The sequence below is a fragment of the Macrobrachium rosenbergii genome, chromosome 10, assembly GCF_040412425.1.
Source record: "Macrobrachium rosenbergii isolate ZJJX-2024 chromosome 10, ASM4041242v1, whole genome shotgun sequence".
NCBI lineage: Eukaryota > Metazoa > Arthropoda > Malacostraca > Decapoda > Palaemonidae > Macrobrachium > Macrobrachium rosenbergii.
In genome coordinates, this window is record NC_089750.1 from 52,367,254 (window position 1) to 52,383,805 (window position 16,552).

Here is a 16,552-nt window from a genome sequence, read left to right on the forward strand (position 1 = left end):
AATTATCACTGTGGGAACAATTTTTAAAATATTTTTATAATAAAATAAAGTTTTATATATACTTACCCAGTAATTACATAGCTTTTAGTTTTTTTTAACCTGCAGCTTAAAATTTTGAAATTGCGATCAAGCTGGTTTGTTTTGGTTGTGGCAACATGCCCTGCCCACATTCGGGGGGAAGAAGAGGTACGACATAGCACAGGGCTTCAATTTGTTTATGTACTTATGTCCAAGCAAGGGGAGGCTGGCGGGCTCCGATCATATAATTACTGGGTAAGTATATATAAAACTTTATTATAAAAATGTCATTTTTATATAAGTAATTTACCCAGTAATTACATAGCTGATTCCCACATTGAATGGAGGTGGGAAGGCTGGACATATCTATCCCAAAACATCATTAATAGTAATAATGAGTTTGAGAACAGAAATTTGCTAGCATTGAACCAATGTTGTTGAACCTTACCTGATAAGAGAGCTGCTACAGGTAGATACTGCCTCTGGTTGGTGCTCATCTTATCCAGGAGAGGCGAGGCTGTAAAGCCTTAAGGGCCTACTACTACAGTGGGCACTTTGTAGCAATGGACTAATTTCCGGGGGGTAGCAAAGAAAACAAGATGCCTCTGTCCAGGGAGCAGTACCACACAAAATAACCAGAGCAAATATAGTCACTATAACCACCAAAAAACAAAACTGAAAACATCAATACCCAACCATTAAAACCAAAGGACTGGAGGGTACTCCAAGTATATAGTACTCCCAGGCTCCCCAAAAAACTCAATACCCTAAGCAAGGCAAAGAGATTATAAAGAAAGGACATTGCTTTCTACATCTCCTCTCCTAACACCACACCAGCCGCTTAAAATGGATCCAAGGTACTGCACTGATCGTAAGTAGTTTTGATATCCCTTAAGTAATGAGATGCAAACACTGACTCGCACTTCCAAAACGTCGATTGCACAATCGACGTGAGGGATAAATTGCTCTTAAACGCCAAAGATGCAGCGACTGCTCTTATCTCATGGGCTTTTTCCTTTGCATGAGGAGAGAGTGTCTTTGCCCACCATGGAATGTGCTTCTGAAATCAAGTCCCTGAGAAAGATTGCCTCTTAGACAAAGGTTGAGAGGGATATTTCACAGCACACCAAAGGTTCCTGGATGTACCACAAATAGTCTTCATTCTGTGAAGATAAAACTTAAGGTGCCTTACTGGACAGAGAGCTCTTTCTTCTTCAGATGGGCCTACTATCTTGGACAAGCTCTTGATCGTGAAAGAAGAGGTCATGGGTTTGGTGGCGATTTGTTCTTGGCCAAAAAATCTAGGGAAAAGGAGCAAACTGCATTCCCAAGAAAATCCGGCATTTTTGTCCAAAGCATGGATTTTGCTGGATCTTCTGGCAGTGGCCAAGGTGACCAGAAAAAGTTTTTCTGGTAAGATCCCTTAAAGAGATAGACTGCATGGGCTCAAAACGTGAACTGGTCAGCCACTTAAGTACTACATCTAGATTCCAGGGCAGCAAAGGCTTTTCTTTAAGCTTTGCAGTATCAAAGGACTTAACCCTAAACGCCAACTGAACGTATCACACGTCGACTAAAATTGTCTGTTGGGTGTAAGTGGGCGGACGCGTCTGCACGCCGACTACAAAAATTTCAACCTTCGGTCAACTTTGACTCGGCGAAATGGTCGAAAAACGCAATTGTAAGCTAAAACTCTTACATTCTAGTAATATTCAATCATTTACCTTCATTTTGCAACAAATTGGAAGTCTCTAGCACAATAATTCGATTTATGGTGAATTTTTGAAAAACTTTTTCCTTACGCCAGCTGTAACTTGGGCGAAAAATTTCAGAAATTCTTTCGTCATTTTGTCGTAAGTTTTGCACTGTTTTATATTAGCCGTTACATAAAGTTTTATATATGAAAATGTGCACAATTTCATGTAAAATACAGCAACATACAACCCATGGTTGTAGCTTTTATCAGTTTGGAAATATTTTCATATAAACCACGATAACTGCCAAAATTTCAACCTTGGTCAACTTTGACTCGACGAAATGGTCAAAAACGCAATTGTACGCTAAAACTCTTACATTCTAGTAATATTAAATCATTTACCTTCATTTTGCAACCAATTGGAAGTCTCTAGCACAATATTTCGATTTATGGTGAATTTTTGAAAAAAACTTTTTCCTTATGTCGGCGCCAGAAATTCTTTCGTCACGTTGTCGTAATGTTTGCACCGTTTATATTAGTCGTTACATAAAGATTTATATATGGAAATGTGCGCAATTTCATGTAGAATACAACAGAAAATAACTCATGGTTGTAGCTTATATCAGTTTTGAAATATTTTCATATAAATCTCGATAACTGCCAAAATTTCAACCTTCAGTTAACTTTAACTGGGATTGAAATGGTAAAAACGCAATTATAAGCTCATAAAACTCTTACATTCTAGTAATATTCAATCATGTACCTTCATTTTGCAACAAACTGGAAGTCTCTAGCACAATATTTCGATATATGGTGAATTTCTGAAAAAAAAAAAACTTTTCTTACATTCTAGTAATAACATCTCAGAAATTCTTTTCACGTTTCGTAATGTTTGCATCATTTTTTACTTGTTACATAAACTTTTATATACGAAAATGTGCGCAATTTCATGTAGAATACAACAGAAAATAGCTCATGGTTGTTGCTTTTATCAGTTTTGAAATATTTTCACATAAATCACGATAACTGCTAAAATTTCAACCTTCAGTCAACTTCAACTCGACCAAAATGGTCGAAAAACGCAATTGTAAGCTAAAACTCTTACATTCTAGTAATATTCAATCATTTACCTTCATTTTGCAATAAATTGGAAGTCTCTAGCACAATATTTCGATTTATGGTGAATTTTTGAAAAAAACATTTTCCTTACGTCCGCGCGGTAACTCAGCCGAACATCTCAGAAATTCTTTAGTCACGTTGTCGTAATGTTTGCACCGTTTTATATTAGTCGTTACATAAAGTTTTATATATGGAAATGTGCACAATTTCATGTAGAATACAACAGAAAATAACTCATGGTTGTAGCTTTTATCAGTTTTGAAATATTTTCATATAAATCACGATTAGAAAAAATTCTACTTTTGGTCAACTTTAACTCGAACGAAATGGTCGACAACTGCAATTGTAAGCTAAAACACTTACAGTCTAGTAATATTCAATCAATTAGCTTCATTTTTAACAAACGGGAAGTCTCTAGCACAATATTTCGATTTATGGTGAATTTTTGAAAAAACATTTTTTACGTCCACGCATTACACAATTCATGCATCATTTTGCGATAATATTTTCTCTGTGTTGCTTTGATCGTTTTATAATTTGTTATATACCAAAATCATCACAATTTAGTGTACAATACAAAAAAAAACAAGTAACCCATTAGCTTTAACCGTTTTGCTCACAGTGCGATTTGTATAAAATATATGAACATTTTTTTTTGCGCTGTCATATATTTCAATATTTATATGATAATAATATTTTTTTCATTTCTGATGGTTGCACACTAAACTTCAGGCAATGACAAAAAAGGAGCCAAAAATGAACTCTTAATCTTAAAAACTAAGCGTGCTGTGATTTTTTTAAAAACTTTTTTGCGCTAACTCCCGAACGCCGCCAGCATACAGGAGACGTTTTTGTAAATAGAGGCTCGGCGTTTAAGGGTTAATATGGTTGGACAAATCCTGGTTAGACGATAAGTCCATTCCTCTAAAGTGGAACACCGAGCTAAGCATTGCTCTGTAACCTTTAATGGTAGAGTGGAAAGTCCTTTAGTGGAGCATAAGAACAGAAGAAAGTCCGCTATTTCTGTTACAGAGGTATTAGAAGAGGAAACATTATTTCGTCTGCACCAAGACCTGAAGATAGACCACTTAGCCTGGTAGACTTTATCTGATGACTGTCTTCTGCACTTCGCAATTGCGTCTCCAGCTGCTCTTGAAAAACCCTTCTTTCAAGCAGTCGCTAACAGTTTGAACTCTGTTAGGGCCAGAGAAGACAGGTTTTGGTGGAACCATCAGAAGTGAGGTTGCCTGAGAAGTTGTTGCTTCTGTGGCAGGAGTCTCAGGAAGTCTGCAAGAAGTTCCAGCAGATCCAGGAACCACTCCTTTGCTGGCCAGAAAGGGGCTATCAAAATCATGGACAGGTTTTGATGAAACTGGAATTTGTTGATGACTTGTCTCATTAAACTGAATGGGGGAAAGGCATACAGATCTTTGCCCGACCAGTCCTGCAACATTGCACTGGTCGCCCATGCTAAGGGTTTGGGTACTGGTGAGCAGAAGAGAGGAAGTTGGTGATTCCTGGAGGATGTGAACAAATCTATCATGGGTTTCCCATAGAGCTTCCACAGATCCAGACAAACCAACGGGTCTAATGTCCATTCCATGGGAAGGATCTGTTTCTGATGGTTTAATTTGTCTGCCAGAACATTGAGTTTCCCCTGGATAAACAGTGTTGTCACTTGTATGTTGTCCTGGTGTAACCAGAGAAGAAGACCCCTTGTTGATTCATACAGGGAGAAAAAATTAGTTCCTCCCTGTTTCTTGATGTACACCAGTGCTGTCGTGCTGTCTGAATGCACAGCTACCGTCTTCCCGCAAACTTCTTAAGCAAAGCACTGTAGGCCCAGAAATATCACCTGTAACTCCTTCACATTGATGTGCCAGTTTTGCTGTTCTTGAGACCAGGTACCTGACACTTCTTTTAACCCTAAAAGAGCTCCCCAACCTGGGTTTGATGCATATGAAAAGAACTCTAGGCTGGGGTTCAGAGGGAGAAGAGATTTCCCTTCTGATAGCCTCTTCCTGGAACTCCACCAATGAAGACCCTCCTTGATTTGTACCGTTATCAGGAACACAAGCGAGTCTGGAAACTTTTTCCTGTTCCAGTAGGCTCTGAGGAAGAATTGCGGAGGTCTCAGGTGTAGTCTTCCCAGAGTGATGAATTGTTCCATGGATGAGAGGGTACATAGAAGACTTATCAGTTGATTGGCCGAGCAAGAATCTGGTTCTACAAATTCTTTTACTGTCTGAAGACACTTGTCTATTCTCTTCGGGACTGGGAAAACTTGAAAGTCCAGAGAGTTGATCATCATTCCTAAATAAGGAATCTCCTGAGAAGGAGTCAGGAGAGACTTATCCCAATTGATGAGGAGACCCAATTCTTGGGCCAAGAGAAGAGTTGTTTGAATGTCCTCCATACATTGAGCATCTGAGCAGGAACGTAGTAACCAGTCATTGAGGTATAGAGTTCTTTATCCCCATCAAATGAAGCCATTTCGCTAGGGGAGCCAATACCCTGGTAAACACCTGAGAAGCTGTCGAGAGACTGAGGCACAGAGCCTGAAATTGGAACACCTTGCCCTGAAACACAAACCTGAGGTACTTTCTCGAAGTCGGAAAGACTGGAATATGAAAGTACGCGTCCTGCATGTCGATGGACGTCATCCATTCTCCCTGGCGAATGGATGCAAGGACAGTTTGGTTTGTTTCCATCTTGAAAGTTGTCTTTTTGACAAAGACATTTAGTGCACTTACGTCCAAAACGGGTCTCCAGCCCCCCGATGACTTGGGTACTAAAAAGAGACGATTGTAGAATCCTGGGGAATGAATGTTCTCTACTATCTCTATAGCCTCTTTCTGAACAAGAGACTAGACCTCTAGCAAGAAGCAGCAAATCTCTGAGCCTGGAGAGTAAGCCGTCAATTCGAAAGGCTTGTGGACTAGAGGAAGTTTGTTCAGAAAGGGGATAGTGTAGCCCTCCTTCAGGATAAACACTATCCAGAATTCCACTCCTTTTTCTTCCCACTGTTCCCAAAAGAGGAGGACCCACGCTCCTACCTGAGTATGGAGGACTATATCTTCACTTCTTGGTGGAAGACTCTAAGGAAGACTTCTTGATGGAACGCTATGGGAAACGGGTATATGCTCTTGTTCTAGCATATGTTCTAGAACAGGAGCTCCGAAAGGGAGCAGGCTGTAGCAGAGACGAAGATCTGGAAGGAAGAGCCGAAGAATCCTTGGGGCGTCTCGCAGATTGGGAGAGCAGGTCCTGATTGTTCTTTTTCTGCAGGTCAGAGGTAATGTCTATAACTGTAGCCTGAGGAAAAAGATGCGTCTTGTCCAAGGGGGAGAAGAGGAGGGCCGATCTCTGCGACGGAGTGACACCTTTTGAAGTAAAAGAACACCAAAAGCTCTCTTTTCTTAAGTACACCCATGGCGTAAAGACCAGCTAACTCCTGTGTACTGTCGTGAACACCCCTGTCAATACAGGAAAGTACTCCTAAGACATCCGCAGAAGTATCTTGAGGTAAAAAGGAGCAGTCTCTAATCTTGCAAGCTAGTGCGCCCACTGCCCAGTCTAGGAAGCTCATCATTTCAAAAACCTTAAAAATATGTTGAGAAGGTGCGCTAGTTCCAAAGCTGAAAACATAATTTTAGTAAAGGTGAAATCTGATCTCCTAGCCGAGTCAATATGGCCGGAGAAGTCTCCCTGAGAGAAGGCAGACTCCCAGGGAAGGCGCTTCTCCTGTTGCATAAAACCTATAACTTGACCTAGAGAACTTGGAAGACAGGAAACAAAAAACTGCTTTACCTTGCTCCCTTTTCTCAGAGAACCATCCTTCTACTTCGTTCAGTGCCTTCTTCTCTGAGGAGGAGAGAACCAGTTTCGGTAACCTTGAAGAACCAGCTAAGGGAGTTTCCATAAAGAAAGTCAAAGCAGGAGAGGATGGAGTAGCTGGCGAAAAGAAGCTTGGGAAGGTCGCTAGCAGGAACCTCAATAACGCAGAGTACGCCAACGAAGGAACATCTTGATCTGGAACAACTTTGTCTGAGCTGTAGGAGGAGCTTTCTGAAGCAAACTGAGAATGTTATCTAGTTTGCTCTGAATCAGGTCAACCGAAGGAGGAACACTGTCCGAGACGACACCACAATGAGTCGGTAGAGGAGCGGGCGCCAACGGGCACTCAGGGAGTACTGTAGAGACGGGAGGCAATGACGAAACTTGATGGCAAGCGGGCGCCAGTGGGTGCTCATCTGAAAACGGGAGCTTGGGTGCTTTGACGCTAGTTGCTGGCAGCTCAGGCGTTGATTGTAGAGGGGAAGGTGCTGGGCGCACAACTCCTGATGAAGGTGTTCCCTTATGCAACGAAGAACATCTACTAGCACTTTGATGGCCAGCGTTCGAGTCTCTGACCGGCCAATGAAGAATTAGAGGAATTTATTGCTGGTGATAGAAATTCATTTCTCGTTGTAACATGGTTCAGATTCCACAATAAGCTGTAGGTTCCATTGCTAGGTAACCAATTGGTTCTTAGCCAGGTAAAATAAAATCTAATCCTTTGGGCCAGCCCTAGGAGAGTGTCAGTTAGCTGAATCCTTGCCCTTCTTACAGGGCGTGCTGAATCCTTGCCCTTCTTACAGGGAACAGAAGAAAAGATCTCGAAACTTGTCCACATAGCGCCACGATCGCCTGGGACTAAAATCCTCGGAGCTGGAGGACATACAGTGAGCACTCACTTGAAAGGCCTTTCCAATGGCCTTTGGTTGCAGTCTGGAATTCATCAACAGACTGAACCGAGGGGGCAACTGCGCGGGGGCAGATCCCACTGACCACCCCTACACTACCAGTCTGACTCCTCCCAGGTGCCGGGGATTATGTCAGGGACCTTGGCCTAGGAGAATCGGCGGGCCAAACAGCCACCTCCTCCATTACCACTGCACTAGCGCTGGGAGCCAAGGGACACTCTGACTAACTTTTATCCATTAACACTTTCACAGATGACGCTAATTTAGTGATCGATTGCACAATTAATTTAAAGCGAGTGTCGATTTTTGACTCCAGACTGACGATGGTGTTGGGATCAGAAACGTGAGAGCCAGGTAAAGGAGAGGATTGCACAGGTGGAGGAGATGGAACGGGGTCAGAAGAAATTACAGGTGCAATTGCATCCGACTTAGTGGATGAATCCTGACTAGCTAAGGCTTTACTAGATTCCCTAGCAATAGCTTTCCTCTTCCTATCTCTAGCCAGTTTCTAAAGATGTGAATCTAAAGTCTTCCACTTCTTTAAATCTCATTCATTACATTCCTCACATCGTAAGTCAACTGAACAACTTTGTTCCCTAAACTGAACACAAATAGTGTGAAAGCCGTAGGGTTCTTTAGTAAGTCTAGTACTGCAGCCTTTGCTACAATACCTAATACTAGAACTACCAGTGCCAGACATCACGGAAAATTACAAAGACGAAGTCCAAAAATCGGGCAAAAAGTCGTAAACCAATGATCAAAACTCGCCTAACACTATCTAAATTGTGCTGAAAGACTGCGAAAATAAATACTTCACCAATCATAGATAGAACAAACAACCAGCAAAGTATAAATTTCAAAATTCAAGCTGCTGCCAACCACAGTTCTTCAACCACAGTCGGCAGAAACAAATTGAAGTTCTTTGCTATGTTGTACCTCTTCTTCCCCCCGAAAGTGGGTGGGGCACGTCACCATAACCAAACAAACTAGCATGACCTGCAATTTCAAAATTTTAAGCTGCCGGTTAAAAGAAACTAATAGCTATGAAATTACTGGGTAAGTTACTTATATACAAATACTTATTTAATACAGCCTTAGCCTACTATGATCTGAATGTGCAAAGAGTGAAGAATGTCTCAAGTAAGTTTCAATACCTTCCTTATTCTAATTTCATTGTCAAAATTCTAAAGCTATGCATGTCCTTGCTGGCTAGCTTAGTTAAATCCTTCTTAGCAAAAACATATCAGAATATACCTTACTCTGTCAAACTTTGAGCAGGTAGGCTCACACTTTGCCAGTCTACTCTCTTCTAACAAAGGCTATGCCCTAGACCTAGGTCTAGCAAAAGGGTTCATAAAAACCACAGAAAGATTAACACAGACTGAAATAGTTATAATTATGTCATACTGTAGGAATATATTCTCCATTATTTAACTGTAACTTGCCTGATATAGTTTTCAATTCTTATCCCACTGAAGATGAGCAGTACATCTGCTCTCTTTATGATCCAATACAAGCCAAAAAATTCTTGTAATATGTTAATTATGATATTTTACAAAAAGTATCATAAAATGTGTTGAAACTGACTGGATTTTAACATCTGATTTGGATGACTAATTACCAGAGAGCTTGGGCTACATATGGGACACTGATCATTTTGGAGACCAATCAAATCATTAGGCAGGACTAAAAATAAACATCAAGGATCATGGAAGATAACAAGCAAAGAAAACAAGTGAAACAGCTGTCCTTGTTGTGTTTGCTGCAAAGAATGTAAAAATGGCACAGTTTACTGTGAAGAGTATCCTCAGTAGCTTCAGTATGTGGATGAAAGTTTAACAAAAGGCCAACTTAGTACTCAGTTGAGTCCAGTCTGCATCATTTTAATCTATTATCTCTCATTATATTACTGTATTACAATATTCTATTATTTGTCTCATCCATTTTGCTTTGTTTGGGGGTATTTCTCTTTGCCTTTTCCAACAATTTTTCACCATTGTGTCTTGACAAACTGATTAATCAACATCTGATTTGGCCATTTCAAAAGGAATTCCACCTCTCTCACAGTTATCACTTTTAGTCATGGCTATACCATTTTGGAGTATATGGACTGAGTGTTCCCTGATGGTTTATCCACACTTTTCATTAATTTCTGAAAAATTTAAAATTACTTTGAAATATTTTGGCAATAAGTTCTTCTGTCTTAGTGAATTGTCCAAGTGTCGAAAATACTTTTCATCCCTGGAAAGAACATAGTCCTTGGATGTTTGAAAGTTGTTAGACAATCAGTCTAGAGAAAAGTGACTTTAAGTTCTAAAAACTATGGTTACTGTACTTAGAAGTATGGTAATTTTAAATATGAAAAAGGATTTTCCTGATAATTTTGATGTGATTTGGATAAATGTGACATTCACTTTTATCAGAAATGTCTGGTTAATCCATAAAAACCTACCCCAACATTGCCTAATAGTAATGGAAGACCACAGTTGGAAATATATAAATGTTGCTTCTCTGCAATTTATGGTACACTGGGTCAGTTTGTGTGTGTCAATCATGCAGAGGACTATTTCTGCTGCAAGTATTACTAGTCATGCAGGGCCCAGCACCCTGGGTTAGATCTGTTTTGGATGCATCCCTAAATTCCACATTACAATTTATGATGTTGCAGGTCAAGTTTGCTCCTTTTAGGTATGAACCTGCAGCCTATGTCATTCATTAGGTGAGGATACACCTCTGTATTTCACTAATTTTCATTTTCCCTCAGTTTCTTATTGTACACCAATTTCCCCAAGCATTTCTGACAGAAATGCATGTCAGAGTCATCAAAATCACATGAAAAACATGCTTAGATTTATCATATAATTGTATTTCACATTCAGCCTCTACTACATTATAGGTTTAAGAATAACATTTACTAATTTTTAGCCCATTTCAAATCATGGTATTGGTTTACTAAACTTATTAGTAGAGAAAATAGCATGATCAATTTTCATTTTAGTGAATTCTAAGATGTCTTTCCTCTGTAGGAAAATAATTGCAGATGCTTCAAACAATTTTGCAGCTTTTTCTCCAACACTGTGATGTGACTTCAGAAGATGACTGAGCATGCTTATAGACATTATTTGACAAACTGACCAATCAGCATTAGATTTTAGGTTTTCAGTCTCTCTAAGACTTTAGCTACATTCATGATTTTTGTCTTGGCTGTTCTCTGGTAAATCACTGTTAATCTTCTTTTAATTAATATAAACACCGTTGACTAAAATATCATGACTAACAAAAATAATGTATTTATTCAAGAAGAAAAACTTATCTTGATGTACGCAAGCTCTGACAACACTTGTGCTAACCTTCTTGGAGATACGATTTTAAATAAGAAATGAGCAAAAATTACAACCAATATGATGGACTGCATTTAATTTCTATGATTGACTGCAAAGAAAAATTTTATAAGGAGGTCTAAGTTCTGAAAATAAAGTGTACTACACATAAAGTACTGGGTTTATAAAACAAAAAAGGTATTTTGTCTGTGAAATGGGTTTATAATAAAAGAGATTTTGATTGCGAAATATGGTTTATCTGATAGTTATTGAAGACATTTTGATGCACTTTAACTTCACTCAAGAAAAGCTGGTTAGCCATAACACACACTCCCAGTAGCGTCATTTCAGATTTTTCTGGGGGCAAGGTTTAGAACTTAAGGTATGGGTGAGGTAGCAAGCGAAGCGAGTCTTATCAGCTGGAAGTAGGGTGGGGGGTGCTGTAAGCCCACCCGAGAATATTTTGGAAATGTGTGTGCATTTTGGAGCATTTTGAAGCCATATATATAATATCTGTATTCAGTTAATAAAGCAGCAAACAGGTGTGCCACACCCACCCACACATTATTATTATTATTATTATTATTTCACAGGCTAGGGGGCCAACCAAGTCTTGGGGGTGCAAGTGCCCCACCCAGCCACCCCCCAAATGACATCCTGCACGCCCCTAAGTTTAACGACGAGACAATAGTGTTTAGGCTATGTTTTAAGACATTTCTGACAGAACTTTCAAATTTGTCAAATCAGATTAAAAAATACCAAGTCTTAGGGGGTGCAAGTGCCCCACCCAGAAACCCCCCAAATGACATCCTGCACACCCCTAGGTTTAACAATGAGGCAATATTGTTTAGGCTATGTTTTAAGACATTTCTGACAGAACTTTCAAATTTGTCAAATCAGATTAAAAAATAGCAAAGTTCTAAATTTTACATTAGTACTTGATTATACTGTAAATGCAAAGGAGACAGCCGCACAAAGGTATCATTTAACTTACAGACAAGGGTGTATATAATGCAGTATAGATAAGATAACCTGAGAAATCTACTGAGATAATGAGAAATTTCTGCCTTTTGTTTACACCATAACGTTCATCTCTGAGAGGCTGGTACTAAACATGGCACAAGCTCTGTGGGGTGGTATGTTTAGTACCAGTCCCTCAGGGGTGAAAGTGAAAATATAAACAAAACAGTAAATTGTTCATTGTCTCTGTAAATTCCCCATATTATCTCATCTGCACTGCCTCATATACACCCATTTCTATATGGTCAAAAAATTATATTAATAAGTAATATCTTCGTGTGGCCATCTCCTTTATATTTACCAATTAAAAGTATAAAAGTAACCTCAACTGGGATCATTTTCCTAGATACCCTAAACCTAACCTATGTTAAGCTAGGCTGTCACTGAGCTAAACTAGCCACTGCACTAGCTTGCATCAATAATATACTTGTACGCCAATACTACAACAATGATAAGAAAAAGAATCTAGTGTATGTGTGAACAGAGTACGACACTCACCTTGATATTCTATATGCTTGAGCGTCGGGCTCTCATCAGCTGTTTCAAGTCTTAACACAACAAGGCTGACAGACATATTTCATCACTTTCAGTCCGGTCAAAACTCAGATGCTTTCGCTGTCCTTTAGCCCCCAACAAAAGATTAGGTTAACTGCGCCAGTGTTGGAATACAATCGTAAAGCAGAAACCAGCTGAAGTATTTTAGGAATTTGTTATTCTGAGAGCGATATTCTTACAAATGTACCAACCACAGGTATATGCTTGTCCCTTCACTAAAGTCTTCTTCTTCAACTTTCTTCAAAAATCTGGATTCCCTCTGAAAAAGGCATCACACTGCAATATGAGCAAATGGCACTTTCATCTGATGTATACGCAATGTTTTTATAGCATTCTATGACAGATATTAGTTTTAAAATATAGGAGAGCTGAAGAAATCATTAATACTACTGTCAGGCACACAACACTGAGGATGTTCGAGGAGCACCACAAACTACCAGTTAATATAATTGCCCATCAGTCTTGTTGATCAGTATTTATTTGTTTCGAAAACAATTGAAGTTTGAAGAATATGACAAAAACCTGCTATTGTTATGTACCATCATTCTTACCGAAAAATAAAAGATCATAGCAGAAATCACTCTTGTTTTTTTGTTGGATTTCAGTCAGGTAAATAATTTGCTTGACGTATATAATCAACTCCCCAAACCCAATGACAGATAACACCAAAACTTTGTTATAATTTCGAAATGGTTTGCTCCTACTAACCAGTCCTCTAAACATAATTTATACGTATCACTCTCCTCTCCCTTGTCACCCTGATAACGTGTTTCCACGTTTCTCTTTATATTATTTAACATGTACAGTAGGTGTATGTGCGTACGTGCATATATATATATATATATATATATATATATATATATATATATATATATATATATATATATATATATATATATATATATATATATATATATATATATATATATATGCCTCTGCCCAACCAGTTTTCTATACTTCTGTTAACAACCATATTTTATTGATTAACGGTCCATAACTTTATGGGTCATTTGTCAACTACTTCCAGGATTTACATCATGTTTTCCTGGTGTTACCAAGTCACCGCTTACAATTTACTATCAAAGCCAATGCTCTTTTGGTATATTAAGTAATAAAATACACTTAGAAGTTGCTCCCGTCATTTGCCCATCTCCTTCTGACAAATTTTGTTCCAAGGCCCAGACAGCATAAACGTGCAATAACTCGGAAGAATTCACGTTACTTATTCCACGTAATTCCTTTACCACTTCCTCCCTTTTCCTAGCACTTCCAAATTATGCGGTCTTTTCACTAACCTACAATCCATATATTCTTTTGACAGAATCAAACCAACCCTAAACACCCTTGGCCATTTTTTATGTCTACTATGTTTTTAAACATGTCTATGAATTGTCCCAGTTTCACTTTTCAGTTATTTTACATATAATACACAAAAACTACATTCAGGAGCTTCAGTATTTTTTTCACTGACACACATATAATATATATATATATATATATATATATATATATATATATATATATATATATATATATATATATATATATATATATATATATATATTGTTATGTGTGGGCTTTGGCTAATGAGTTGTTAAATTAATTATTGTAATTGATGTAGCCCCGCTCCACCGAAGTCACACATAAATTGTCAATTGAAGCTAAAAGCTATCCTCAAAAGACAGACAATTACTTAATTGGATTAGGTCGCCAGTTGGACCTATGTATTAATAATTGGATTATTTCTGTAACAAAGGAATTACATCAAACCCCTTCATTTCCCACCTAGTCTCAACAAAGAAAGAATGTACTGTGATAGCAAGGGAAATTACATGAACCATTAGTCAACATTGGATGCAGCCAATTTTCCATGCTTCAACTACAATATATAACGTAATGATGCCTGTACACTAGTGGATATTGTACACAAGTTTAGCATTGGTAAATGCTATTTCTCTTCCAAACAATGGTGATCAGGATCCAAGGCTTGCCTGAATCTCACTTACACTTAACCTACCTTAATTCCTACTTAATGCACAGGAATAGCTTATGTAATTTCACTAGGCAATGATCATTATTCGTTTACTCGACTTTCTGAAAGAAATAGGGCTATACCAGGTTCTCTCATAAATGGTGGCGAAAGGGGAAACAATGGAAAAATTAAGTACAGAGGAAGAGTTACCAGCAATCAGCCAATACTTGTCAATTCCAGACTTACCGTTGACGTGGGCTGCTTGTGCAATGCAACGGAGGAGGGCAGGTATCCTGCCAGACTGGGGAAGTGGGCCTGAAGAGGGCCCAAGAACTTCAAGGATGAGGCCAAAAAGCCCCTAAGGCTCGCCAGTCTCTTGAGGGCAGCCTTGAAGGGAAGGGTCCGACACAGAGGCTGCTTCCTCGGAGGAGGGCAGGTATCCTGCCAGACTGGGGAAGTGGGTCTGGAGAGGGCCCAAGAACTTCAAGGATGAGGCCTAAAAGTCCCTAAGGCTTGCCAGTCTCTTGAGGGCAGCCTTGAAGGGAAGGGTCCGACACAGAGGCTGCTTCCTCAGAGGAGGGGGAAGTGGGCCTGGAGAGGGCCCAAGAACTTCAAGGATGAGGCCAAAAAGCCCCTAAGGCTCGTCAGTCTCTTGAGGGCAGCCTTGAAGGGAAGGGTCCGACACAGAGGCTGCTTCCTCGGAGGAAGGCAGGTATCCTGCCAGGCTGGGGAACTGGGCCTGGAGAGGGCCCAAGAACTTCAAGGATGAGGCCTAAAAGCCCCTAAGGCTCACCAGTCTTTTGAGGGCAGCCTTGAAGGGAAGGGTCCGACACAGAGGCTGCTTCCTCGGAGGAGGGCAGGTATCCTGCCAGACTGGGGAAGTGGGCCTGGAGAGGGCCCAAGAACTTCAAGGATGAGGCCTAAAAGCCCCTAAGGCTCACCTGTCTCTTGAGGGCAGCCTTGAAGGGAAGGGTCCGACACAGAGGCTGCTTCCTCAGAGGAGGGGGAAGTGGGCCTGGAGAGGGCCCAAGAACTTCAAGGATGAGGCCTAAAAGCCCTAAGGCTCACCAGTCTCTTGAGGGCAGCCTTGAAGGGAAGGGTCCGACACAGAGGCTGCTTCCTCGGAGAAGGCAGGTATCCTGCCAGACTGGGGAAGCAGGCTTGGAGAGGGCCCAAAACTTCAAGGATGAGGCCCAAAAGGCCCTAAGGCTCGCCAGTCTCTTGAGGGCAACCTTGAAGGGAGGGGTCCGACCCAGAGGGTGCTTCCTTGGAGGAAGACAGGTATCCTGCCAGGCTGGGAAAGCGGGCCTGGAGAGGGCCCAAGAACTTCAAGGATGAGGCCCAAAAGCCCCTAAGTTTCACCAGTCTCTTGAGGGCAACCTTGAAGGGAAGGGTCCGACCCAGAGGCTGCTTCCTCGGAGGAAGACAGGTATCCTGCCAGACTGGGGAAGCGGGACTGGAGAGGGCCCAAGAACTTCAAGGATGAGGCCCAAAAGCCCCTAAGGCTCACCAGTCTCTTGAGGGCAGCCTTGAAGGGAAGGGTCCAACCCAGAGGCGGCTTCTTTGGAGGAAGGTATGTATCCTGCCAGGCTGGGGAAGTGGGCCTGGAGAGGGCCCAAGAACTTCAAGGATGAGGCCCAGAAGCACCTAAGGCTCGCCAGTCTGTTGAGGGCAGCTTTAAAGGGAAGGGTCCGACCCAGAGGCTGCTTCCTCGGAGAAGGCAGGCATCCTGCCAGGCTGGGGAAGCGGGCCTGGTGAGGGCTCCAATGGTGAGGGCCAAAGGCTTCTTAAGGAGGCCAGTTTTTGAGGGCACCCTTGAATAGAAGTGTCCTCTCCAAAAGAGGTAGGCAGGATTCCTTGGAAGATCTCATAAGAAAATCATTGCAGTTTGATTGCCCATTAACAGAATGCTCTTTATTACTTTAATATTTCTGTTTCCCAGATGACGAAAATATATTTTTTAAAATTTTTATTGTACTCTGCATCACTTAGTTTGTTTCATAATTCTCCCATGCCAAGAATTCATTCATGGAAAAGTGTATTGCCATCAGTCTCATTGCAGCACTTTGCGCTGGTTCAGTGCCCCAGCCTTGGGAACTTGAGAAAT

At 40.5% G+C, this 16,552-nt stretch overlaps 1 protein-coding gene across 2 annotated transcripts in view; it reads right to left on the reverse strand.

Moving 5' to 3' along the window:
- LOC136842630 (BRCA1-associated protein) overlaps positions 1-12,891 on the reverse strand; it is a 156,044-nt gene extending 143,153 nt beyond the window's left edge. Inside the window, exon 1 of one of the 2 annotated variants that reach the window (XM_067110245.1) lies at positions 12,417-12,891. In XM_067110245.1, the coding sequence (XP_066966346.1) occupies positions 12,417-12,492 (76 nt within the window). In that variant the 5' untranslated portion in view covers positions 12,493-12,891. The remainder of the gene's footprint in view (positions 1-12,416) is intronic. The other variant, XM_067110246.1, reaches the window with a different exon arrangement.
- Positions 12,892-16,552: the final 3,661 nt, after the last annotated feature.